General features: G+C 41.8%; 1 protein-coding gene across 1 annotated transcript in view; it reads right to left on the bottom strand.

Annotated features, from left to right (window-relative positions):
* Positions 1–706: 706 nt before the first annotated feature.
* mrps35 (mitochondrial ribosomal protein S35) overlaps positions 707–12,235 on the bottom strand; it is a 50,210-nt gene continuing 38,681 nt past the window's right edge. Inside the window, exon 8 of the mRNA XM_078568123.1 lies at positions 707–1,174. Within this exon, the coding sequence (XP_078424249.1) occupies positions 899–1,174 (276 nt within the window). The 3' untranslated portion in view covers positions 707–898. The remainder of the gene's footprint in view (positions 1,175–12,235) is intronic.

The raw sequence follows: 12,235 nt of genomic DNA on the forward strand, positions 1-12,235 counted from the left end.
CAATTATTGTATATGCTACGCACATTCTGTCAAAGGTAACTTTTTTTTAAAAAAATGTCACAGAACAAAAATAGATATGCAGATATTGTTGAAAAAAAAAGATGTGTTGCCAAAGTTTTTCGTCTTGCGCTATTCATGAAAAATTTCAAACAATAACAACAACTTATACTACAGGAGAAAAGGATGCTAATTGGTTAACAAATCAATTCTGATTGGCCAAGGTTTTTTAAAATTCATTTACAGGATGTGAATGTCGCTGGCTAGGCCAACGTTTACTGCCCATCCCCAATTGCCTTTGAGAAAGTGGTGAGCTGCCTTCTTGAACCGCTGCAGTCCCTGTGGTGTAGGTACACCTACAGTGCTGTTAGGGAGGGAGTTCCAGGATTTTGACCCAGTGATAGTGAAAGAACGGTGATATATTTCCAAGTCGGGATGGTGAGTGGCTTGGAGGGAAACTTCCAGGGAACACCACCATCTCTATTTTCAGCAATATTCAAGTACCTATGTTTGTTCTGGTAACATTGCAGAGATAGCGGTGAGTGGTCTTGGTGACAGAAGGGAAGTGAAGATTGAAGCTCAGCTTTGGGTTGAGCAGGAGGCCAAGATTTGAGTCAGTCAGAATCAATCGCAATAAGGTCCAGCAGAATTTAGAGCAGAAGTTTAAATGATTAGCCTCATAGCTGGTTAGACACAGTGAACAAATTAATGGAAGGGAAAGGCTAAATTTTATTCACAGAATTAAAATACTTTCAATACAAGCATATTTGTGGAAGTAAAATTAAATTTGCTTACAAATGAACAATTAACACTTCCCTTTATACAAGATACTTTAATTTTTGACAAAATCTGTACAGTGCCAATCTATTAACTTAGTATAAACTGACCATGTCTTTATAGGTCATGCTGGAACCTGCAAATGTAGCAGCTTTTTAACAGATTCTTTGTATTGTAAAATGTTTTCTTCCGTTTCCCCAACGTTTTTAATATTCACCACAGACGTCTTGTAATTGTGGACTTCTGGGAAGTTGATTATTTCTTCCTTTGAAACTGATAATTTTTCAGCCTCTTTCATTCTGAAGATTGTGTCCAAGGCCTTTTTCTCAGATTGACTGTTCTCCCAAATAAATTCATCCATGTCAGCCTCCGTTTTGTCCAATTCCCATACTTCCGTTTTCTGTGAAGAAGACAGACAGAACAGTATTTGGTGATGGTGTGATTGCTTTTTGCACAAGGCAAGTTCATTGTTAAGACTTGGAGGCCATGGCCAGAAGAAACGTTTTTCCATATTACCTAAATAGTTTGAACAATTAATTTCCCAGGCATAAGCAGGCATTGTGGAATGGCTGCCCGAAAACAGCAACCGACCAATTTCCATTTCAATGCTTTATTTTATTCTCTGGCATTATGGAAAATCCACTCTATTGCTCACAAAAACACTGGTCTAGAGGGTGTCTTTTCAGCTCACAAAAACACTGGTCTAGTGGGTGTCTTTTCAGTTCCAACTTGGTAACAGAACCTAAAATTACCGTAGAAAACAATCTAGAGGTGCTGTAGGAGAAAGTTCAATTATAGGCTGAACTAGAAGATTAGTTATTTGAAATAAATTAACACCATTACTGTGGTACAGATGGAAAAAATGTATATGCAGATAAACTAAAACTAGGGCTATCAGATGTAGTCTTGCAATTGATCAAACATTGAGAGAATGAAGATGAACCTAAGGCTGAATTTAAGACCTAAGTTGAGTTTAATGAAAGGTTTTTTTCTCCTTAGCAGAATCAGAAATTTTACAGTGCAGAAGGAGGTCATTCAGCCCATTGAGTCTGCACTGGCTCTCTGAAAGAGCATTCTACCTAGCCCCACACTCGTCTTATCCCCATAACCTTGCACGATCTTTCTTTTCAGATAGCAATCCAATTCCCTTTTGAATACCTTGATTGAGCCCACCTCAACTACCCTCTCTGGAAGTTCATTCCAGACTCCAATCACCGGCTAGGTGAAAAAAATTTCTCCTTGCCTCACTTTTACTCCTTTTGACAAATTATTTTGAATCTGTGCCCTCTAGTTTTTGATGCTCGAGTGGGAAGTTTCTCACTATGTACCCCGTCCATACCCCTCAGGATCTTGAATACCTCTATCAAGTCTCCTCTCAGCCTTCTTCTCTCCAAGGAAACAGTCCCAACCTCCTCAATATATCCTAATAGCTACAGTTCTTTATCCCTGGAATCATTCTTGTCAATCACTTATACTCTCTTCCATGCCTTCATATCCTTCCTCAAATATGGCGCCCAGAACTGGATGCAGTACTCCAGATGAGGCCTAACTAGTGTCTTCTACAAGTTCAATATGACCTCCTTATTCTTGTACTCAATATCCCTATTAATAAAGCCTTAGACACTATATGCTTTGTTAACTGCTCTCTCTACATGCCATATCTTCAATGACTTATGTATGTATACACCGAGGTACCTCTGTTCCTACACCTCCTTTAGAGTTTCTCCCATTATTTTATACTGTCTCACCATATTCTGCCTGCCAAAATGAATCACCTCACACTTCTCTGCATTGAACCTCATCTGCCACTCACCATCCTGACTTGGGAATATATCGCCGTTTCTTCCTGCCACTGGGTCAAAATCCTGGAACTCTCTCCCTAACATCACCGTGGGTGTACCAGCACCACATGGATTGCTGTGGTTCAAGAAGGTAGCTCACCATCACCTCAAGGGCAACTGGGGATGGGCAATAAATGCTGGCCTAGCTAGCAACGCCCACACCCTATAAATGAATAAAAAAATACTTGTCTGCCCAATCCACCAACATATCTATGTTCTTTTGGAATTCAAGACTATCCTCATCACTGTTGACAATGTTTCCAATCTTTGCATCATCTGCAAATTTTTGAATCATGCCCATATATATTTGATATATATAAAAAATATTTAGCTTCATTTTTTTTTATGCATGACAGTGAAGGACAGTGGTTCCTAATCAGGATGGTGTACATCTTGGAGGGAAACTTGCAGATGGTGGCGTCCCCATGCATCTGCTGCCCTTGTTCTTCTAGGTTGCGGGTTTGTAAGGTGCTGTCAAAGGAGTCTTGGTGAGTTGCTGCAGTGCATCTTATAGATGGTACACACTGCTTCCACTGTGTATTGGTAGTGAAAGGAATGAATGTTTAAGGTAGTGGATGGGGTCCCAATCAAGTGGGTTTCTTTGTCCTGGACAATGTCAAGCTTCTTGAGTGTTGTGGGAGCTGCACTGATCCAGGCAAGTGGGGAGCATTCCATCACACACCTGACTTGTGCCTTGTAGATGGTGGAATCATGAGGTGAGTTACTCACCACAGAATTCCAAGGCTCTGACCTGCTCTTGTAGCCACAGTATTTAGATTCTGTGATATGGCTGGTGCAGTTCAGTTTCTGGTCACTGGTAACTCCTAGGATGTTGATAGTAGGGGATTCAGCAATGGTACTGCCGTTGAATGTCAAGGTGAGATGGTTAGATTTTCTTGTTGGAGATAGTCAGTGTCTGGCGCAAATGTTACCTGCCACTTATCAGTCCAGTCCTGAATGTTGTCCAGGCCTTGCTGAATATAGACTGTTTCAGTATCTGAGGAATTGCGAATGGTGCTGAACATTGCACAATCATCAGTGAACATCCCCAATTCTAGCTTTATGTTGGAGGGAAGGTCATTGATGGAGCAGCCAAAGATGGCTGGGCCTAGGACACTACCTTGAGGAACTCCTGCAGCGATGTCCTGCAATTGAGATGAGTACCTATTTAAGCTTTTATGTTATGGCCATAAGTTAATAGGATGCAGACAGTTTCTGGTACATTTGCCAATGTCAATAAGAAACTAATGAGAGGATTATTCCCTCCAATTTTGTTGATGATTACTTTATTTGCTATGATTTGTCTAATTCTCTGAGAGAATGTTGAAATAATAGTTTAAAGATATTTAAGGTTGAATATTGTTGTCTGAAATTTGTAGTTTATTTAAAATCAAATTCGAAAGGTTTTTGGAGAAGAAAAAGTCAATTAAAGTCAATGAAAGACACAATTAGAATCAGAACATTCAACACTTTCTCTAGTTTGCTACATGAAATGAGGTTGTAGAAGTAGGGAAGAGAGAGGGCACAAAGGAATGATGTACTGCTATTAACTTAAAATGAACACAAAACAGCCATATACTTTTAAATGGCGACTCAACTTAACACCTTAAGGAAAATAATGCAAGTGTGATTAAGAGCACAACAATTATAGAAAGATTGACCCCGAAATTGCTGGAGTGGCTAATCTTGCAGCGAGATTACCCCACCTCCTTTCTCTCCTTCCCTATCTTTCCTGAAACCTTGTATCTAGGAATATTTACTACCCAGTGCCGCCCTTTTTGAGCCAATGCTATCATATTCCCAGATGGCTATTTGCATCTGCGGTTCACCAACCTTATTTACCACTCTCCATGCATTTACATAAATGCACTGTAAACCTAATTTAGACCTTATTGCATTCCCTCTTAGTGTGACAACTCATCTCTCCTAATCCTACATCCTGGTTCTCATCCTTTTGCCAAGTTAATTTAAGCCCTCCCAAATACCACCAGCAAAACATTCCCAATTCTGTGAGGATGCAACTCACATGGCCTCATTTGGTCCCATCTCCTCCCAGAACCAGTCCCAATGTTCCTCCTCCATCATCTCTCCAACGATGGATTCATCTGCTCTGTCCTCCTATTTCTATACTCACTAGTGTCTGACACTGAGGGTAATCCAGAGATTACTACCTATGAGGTCCTGCTTGCTGGTTTCTATTCAGTTCCCTGAAATCTGCCTGCAGGACTTACTCCCTTTCTCCACCTATGTCATCGGTACCGATATAGACCACAACCTCTGGCGGTCCACCTTCCCCCCTTAGAGTGTTCAGCAGCAGCTCAATAATATCCTTGACCATGGTACCAGGGAGGCAACTTACCATCCTGGATCACACCTGCAGCTGCAAAAACAACCTGTCCGTTCCGTTAACTATAGAATCCGCTATCACTATTGCTTTCCTAATCTTCCTCCTGCCCTCTGTACAGCTGAGCTACCTATGGTGGACTTGGTTCTGGTGGTACTCCACAGATGAACTATCATTCCCACCAGTATGCTGAACTGAATACTGTCTGGAGTAGAGATGCACTCAGGGTAATTCTGCACTACCTGCCTGGTCCTCCTTGACTCCCTGGTGGTCACCCATTCCCTCTCTGCTTGCACACCCTTAAGCTGAAACCCAAGCTGCTCAAGCTGACATCACTTCCTGGTGATGTCTGGGACACTTTTTCTTCACTGATAACCAAGGTATGCTTGAATTAAATTTTAACTTCATCAAGCAAAGCAATCCAAAATAACACTTTAGAACACTTTATTTTATAAAAACATGCATTTATAATAATTTAGGAAAAATGTATCTCAAGGCACTTCACAGGGGGATAAGAGGAAAAATGGTGCAAAGTGAAAGAAGATTTTGGAACAGGAGCTCAAATGCTCGATTAAAGAGGCAGGTTTCAAGGTTTAGGGGGTCTTGCAGGAAGTGAGCAAGGAGGAGAGGCAGTAAAGAAATTCCAGAGCATGGTGCCTAGGTGACTAAATGTACAGCCACTAATGATGCAACAAAGATACACAAGAGTTTGGAGTCAATAGAAGAAAACAAGGTACTTATTGGCTATGAATTGCATGCTATACCTATGTTACAAGATTGGTGGTACAGTATAGCTGCAGCCTAACTTTCGGTTTGCTAAAAGATTTGGGAAAAGAAAGGCAAAAGTTATAAGACTGTCAAAACAGAGAGTCAATTGCTCCTCAGTCCAAGTAATGAAAATCTATATTGTTATGAGGTAAGTGAAGGAGAGAGGCAGCAAAACAGATGGTCTTTGTCTTGGGAACAAATAAATCCACAACTACTTGCATCTCTCATGAGTGGTGAGGGTGGAAGAGGTAGGGAGAACAATTTAAAGGCGGTGTTTGGTAATGGTAAGTTGTTCGGTGCACTGAATTTTATTTTCCCAACTGCTTCCCATTTCATTTTTTCTTCAAAATAACAGTATTATTCCCTGAAATTATAAAGGTAATGGGAGAAATATTTATAAGAGTACAATATTTGTATCAAACTGTGTTGCAAAAAAAATCCAGCTACCAAATAGTTTAACAGTGACACTGCTACAGGTGCATTGTCTCAAATCCGACAACCTCGCGATCAAGTCCATGCCGGATTTCGGATTTTGCTGGTATTTAGATTGGTTGGTTTGCTCCAGGTCAAATTAGGTCGTTTGGGCTGGGTTGGGTGGGGGCAAGAGTTGCTCGGACCACTCCGAGTGCGGCAAGCTACAGGTACTTGAAGTTGTTGGCGAGCCATTGCACCAATGCAGCAACTAGCTGAACAAGCCGTTAAGTTATCTTACTCATCTAATAACTAAAATCCATGCACGGCAGCTTAACAAATGTCTGGTATTGGACATCGCTGGTTTTTGGATAGCCGGATTTGGGACACTGTACCTGTACTCTAAAAAGACAAGGAGCGGAGTTAGTAATTTCATGTTTTTGAAGAAAGTACAATGGCGATGACCATCCCCACCCGGCATCATAGAGAAACAACCTGTTGAATCACATGTAAAGAATGGTTACTCGGATGTGGTCCTGAAGGGTTGACACAACATCATCATTTTCAACAGAGCAGGTGTAAGAGGAATATTGGGAAAAGAATTTTACAAAACCACTTGGGGGCAGCATAAACTCTCAGCCAACCTGAATAGACAAGTCGCTTCACAGTAACTCAATATTTAATGTTGTGAATAGATTTAGATTTGTAATTCATTGCTTTAAAAAAAAGGCAACTCCACGTCCCCACCCTTCAAATACCTTTCCATTAAATTATGCCAGAGAAATAGGGTAATCAAGCTGCCACTTTTGCAATGCAATAAAGTGGTTTTAACTTAGCAGCTAGTCAAAAGTAACACTGTGGGTGGGACTTTGCACATCTGTGCTCACTAGTAGCCAGTTTTCCTGTTCATCAAAATTAACAAGTGAAAGTGTGACCAGATAGGTGAAAAAAAACCACAGCCCATAACTTAAAAGTTGTGTTTCTATCTGATTCAAGAATGCAACAGTGCAAGAGCCCTTTGCAGTGGGCATTTCATACTTCTTTATGTATCACACAATCTTAGTATCACATAAAGGCGTTTAGACCAATCAATAGATTTATAGGCACGTCATAAAACTTAGGCAGAGTCTTTTTTAATTTTTTAGGGGAAGGTGTTTCCACTTATACTCTTTGAACATATGAAAATAAATGTTTGGGAGTAGATATTTGCTCATATAAATGCGCATGGATCTCTCCCCTAGCAAACGTAGTGCAATTCATGCTCAAGGAATGCAACAAGGTACTTCCTGGCTATGAACTATGAACTACTATATCTGTGTTACAAGATTAGCAGTATGGTATAGCTGCAGCCTAACTTTTGATTTGCTCTAAGATTTGGGGAAAGAAAGACAAAAATTACAAGACTGTCAAAACAGACTCAATTGCCCCAAAGTCCAAGTAATTGTCATGCCAAGCAGACGTGAGGACATTACAAGTTAAAAAAAAACTGTATGCCCTCTTTAAAGGGGACATTGTTGATCTTTAAGATTGTTGCTACAGGTCACCTGACCTTTGGAACTGCAGGTTGGCCAAGCTTCTGGCAACTTTAAAACTGGATTACAATAGACACGCCTAGACAACTTGCTTGTCAAATGTCATTCTCAGGACTTACCCCATTCAGAGCTCTGAAGAAGATTCATATGAACTCAAAATGTTAACTCTGTTTCTCTCTCCACAATGCTGCCAATCTGCTAAGTTTTTCCAGCATTTTCTGTTTTTATTTCAGGTTTCCAGCATCCACAGTATTTTGCTTTTATGTCACTTTGTAGCCTCCTTCTGTCCTCTTCAGTTTACTCTCTTTCCTATCTTTGTATTGTCAGCAAATTTAGCAACCATTCCTTTGGTCCCTTTATCCAAGTAATTTATATAAATTGTAAAAAGTTGAGGCCCCAGCACTGATCGCTGTGGTACACCACTTGTCACACAGCCTGCCAACCAGAAAAAGACCCATTTATGCTAACTCTCTGCTTCCTGCTAGCTAGCCAATCTTCTATCCATGCCAATATGTTACCCCCATACGATAAGTTTTACTTTCAGCAATAACCTGTCATGTAGCACTTTATCAAATGCCTTCTGGAAATCCATGAAAAGTACATTCACCGGTTCCACTTTAACCACAGCACGTGTGACTCCCTCGAAGAATTCCAATAAACTGGTTAAACATGATTTCCCTTTCATAAAACCATGTTGACTCGGCCTGATTGCTTTGAATTTTACTAAGTACCCTCTATAACATCTTTAATAATAGCTTCTAACATTTCCCTATGACAGATGTTAGGCTAACTGGCCTATAGTTTCCTGCTTTGTCTCCCTCCCTTTTTGAATAAAGGACTTACATTTGCTATTTTCCAATCTAATGGAAACCTCCCCGAATCTAGGGAATTTTGGAAAATTAAAACCAATGCATCAACTATTTCACTAGCCATTTCTTTCAAGACCTTAGGGTGAAGTCCATCCAGACCTGGAGATTTGTCAGCCCACGGCCCCAACCATTTGCTCAATACCACTTCCCTGGTGATTGTAATTTTCCTGAGTTTCTCTCTTCCTTCCATTTCCTGATTTACAGCTACTTCCGAGATGTTACTTGTGTCCTCCAGAGCGAAGACCAAAGCAAGATACCTGTTTAATTGATCTGCCATCTCCCTACTTTCCATTATAAATTCTCCAGACTCACTTTCAATAGGACCAACGATCACTTTAATTCTTTTCTTATTTAAATATCGATAGAAACTCTTACTTTGCCTTCATATTACTAGCTAGCTTTCTCTCATACTCTAATTTTTCCCTCCTTATTAATCTTTTCATCATTCTTTGCTGTTCTTTATATTCTTTCCTGCCACCTGCCACCCGTCTTTAAGTAATTGTATGCTTTTTTTAAAAGTTTGATTTTTCAGTTAACCACGGATGGTGGGCCCTCCCCTTGGAATTGTATGTATTGGAATGGATGTATTGTGTATTCCAAAATATCCCTGTAAATGTCTGCCACCAAACCTCTGTTGACGTCATTTGCCAGTTCACTTTAACTAACTCCACTCTCATGCCCTCATAATTAATCTTAAGTTTAAAATACTAGTCTTGGATGAACTCATTTCTCTCTCAAAGTGAATGTAAAATTCAATCACATTATGAACGCTGCTCCCCAGGGGTGCCTTCACTTTGAGGTTATCAATTAATCCTATCTCGTTGCTCAATACCAGGTCTAGTATAGCCTGCTCTCTGGTTTGCTCCAGAATGTGTTGTTCTAAGAAACTACCCCAAAAACATTCTAAGAAACTAACCTGAAAATATTCTATGAACTCCTCATCTATGCTACCTTTGCCCATCTGATTTTTCCAGCCTATGTAGATTAAAATTCCCCATGATTATTGCTGTACCTTTCTGACAAGCTCCCATTATCTCTTCTTTTTACTCTGTCCTACCGTGTGGTTACTGTTAGGGGGCCTGTACACCACTCCTACAAGCAAATTTTTGCCTTTATTATTTCTCATCTCTACCCAAACCACTTCTAGATCCTGATTTCCTGAATTTTTAGTTCATCCCTCTCTAATGTGCTAATACCATCATTAATTAACAGAGCCACCCCTCCACCTTTTCCTAACTTCCTGTCCTTCCTAAATGTCACGTACCCTTCAATATTCAGGTCCCAATCTATGTCATCCTCTAGCCATGTCTCTGTAATGCCAACAGATTGTACCTAATTATTTCTATTTGCGCTATCAATTCATCTGTTTTGTTTCGAATGCTACATGCGTTTAGATACAGAGCTTTGGTTTTGTCCTTTTATTATTTTTGCAGCATTAAGCCTTATCTGCTGATTTACTCTTAGATTTGTACTCTTTGTCCCTTCCTGTCACAGTCTGTTTATCATTTCCCATATTAATACCCTCTCTTGCCTTGTCACTACTCTTTTGTTTACCGCATCTTCCCCAATTTGATCCCTTGCCCCTCTAAAACCCTCTCTACTTCCCTAGTTAGGTGGCTTGTGGGGATACCAGCCCCAGCACGGTTCAGGTGTAGACCGTCCCAACGGTACAGATCCCACTTTCCCCAATACTGGTGCCAGTGCCCCACGAACTAGAACCCACTTCTCCCACTCCAGTCTTTGAGCCATGTATTCATTTCTCTAATCTTATTTGTCTTATGCCATTAGCTCGTGGCTCAGGTAATCAGAAATTACCTTTGAGGTTCTGCTTCTTAATTTGGTGCCCAACTGCTCATACTGACTATGCAGAACCTCCTTCCTCATCCTGCCTATGTCATTGGTACCTAAATGGGCCACGACCATTGGATCCTCCCCCCAACTGCAAGTTCCTCTCCAGCCCTGAGCAAATGTCCCGAACTCTGGCACTGAGCAGGCAACATAGCCGCTAGGACTCTCGCTCCTTGGTACAGAGAACACTGTCAATCCCCCTCATTTTACTGCCCACTACTACCGCTACATTCCTTTGTGCTCCCCCCCTTGATTGGCTTCCTGTACCACAGTGCTATGGTCAGTCAACTCATACAACCTGCAGCCCCTACTCATCCAAATAAGCTGAAAGAACCTCAAACCTGTTGGACAATTGCAGAGGCTGACTCTCCTGCACTCTGGGTCCCCTTACCTGCCTCAGCTGCAGTCATACCCTCCTGTCCCTGACGACCTTTCAAGTCAGAAGATCCTATCCTAATGGGTGTGACTGCATCCTGGTACAAAGCATCTAGGTAACTTTCTCCCTTCCTGATGTGTCGCAGTGTCCACAGCTCAGCTTCCAGCTCAATGACTGAGCCGAAGCTCCTCATGCCGCAGACACTTACTGCAGACATGTTTGCCCTGCATAACACTGGTACCAGTAGTTCCCAAGTACTGCAACCATGACACATGACCTGTCCTGCCAAACAAATGTGCTTTAATTAATTACTTAATTATTTTATTCAATTATCTATTTATTTTATATAAATTATAATAATAATATAATGATAAATTATAATCTTATCACAAATTTCTGTACTATTTTAAACCTTAGGAATAGAATAGACCTTGACCACTTATCATATATCACCAAAAAGCTAGCTTCTTCCCCTGTGGCAAAGCAAGAACCAGTTCCTACAAGGTGAAAAAGAGTTAGAAAAAGCCAAGGAGCGCCTTCCTCACCAAACTCCCACACTCCGTTGATGTCGCACACTCAGTGCTGGTCGCATTGAGAATGTCTGAATTTATATGTTCTAAACAAAGGGACTAGCTGAGTCTCTGGGTCCTCTTTTCACCCGCTCTTCCAGCTGGTGGCTCCGGGTCCTCTCACTCTTCTAGGTGGTGGTTTCCGTGTCTGCTTTTCACCCGCTCTTAATAGTCTGTCGAAGTGAAACCCACTTTCCCTTACTGAATCCGTCTTGTGTGTATGTGGTGTGTGTGAAATAGCAATAAACTTATCCAAGAAATGTGTGTGTGAATAAATTATATTCCTTGTTTAAAAATACATGAAGGTTTGCTGCAGGTGACTTAGTAAAAACTGACTGCACACAAACAAAGAGTTTGGGAACACTTCAGAGAAGTGACTTTCGGGGCCCAAATCCCAGGCCCCAGATCTCTTCCCCTGCTCTTATCCCTCCTATCCGGCCTGGACCAGCACACCCGCCCCCCCAATCCCAGCCCGCTGTCCCGGACCTGCAGCCATTCCAGTAGCGCCAGCCTTCCACAGAACAGCAGCTCCTCCTTTCGCCACTCCACCTCCCCCTCCTCCTCCTGCCCACTTGTCAGTGGGGTCTGTGGCTCCTCCTCAGCTGGCACCACTTGGATCTCTGCTGCCAGGGAAGGGGCAGCTACCTCCCCAGGGCCAGGAACCTGGTGGGCCAGGGAGCATAGTCTCTTCCATCACTAGGCACTTGGGTAGTGCTGGTGTCCCCAGTAGACCGAGCCAGAGGCGGTGCAAAGTAGTGACTGCTGCCGAGGGTGGGATGTGGTTGAGACTGTGGCCGCTGGAATTTCTCTCCCTCCTGGGGCCAGAGACTGAAGCCGAGTGGCTGGCTGCGGTTGGGTTGTGGACAAGTTGCTCCATCGGTAATGGGGCCATGGATTGGGCGA

Source organism: Cetorhinus maximus, chromosome 22 (assembly GCF_964194155.1).
Source record: "Cetorhinus maximus chromosome 22, sCetMax3.hap1.1, whole genome shotgun sequence".
In the NCBI taxonomy this organism is placed as follows: domain Eukaryota; kingdom Metazoa; phylum Chordata; class Chondrichthyes; order Lamniformes; family Cetorhinidae; genus Cetorhinus; species Cetorhinus maximus.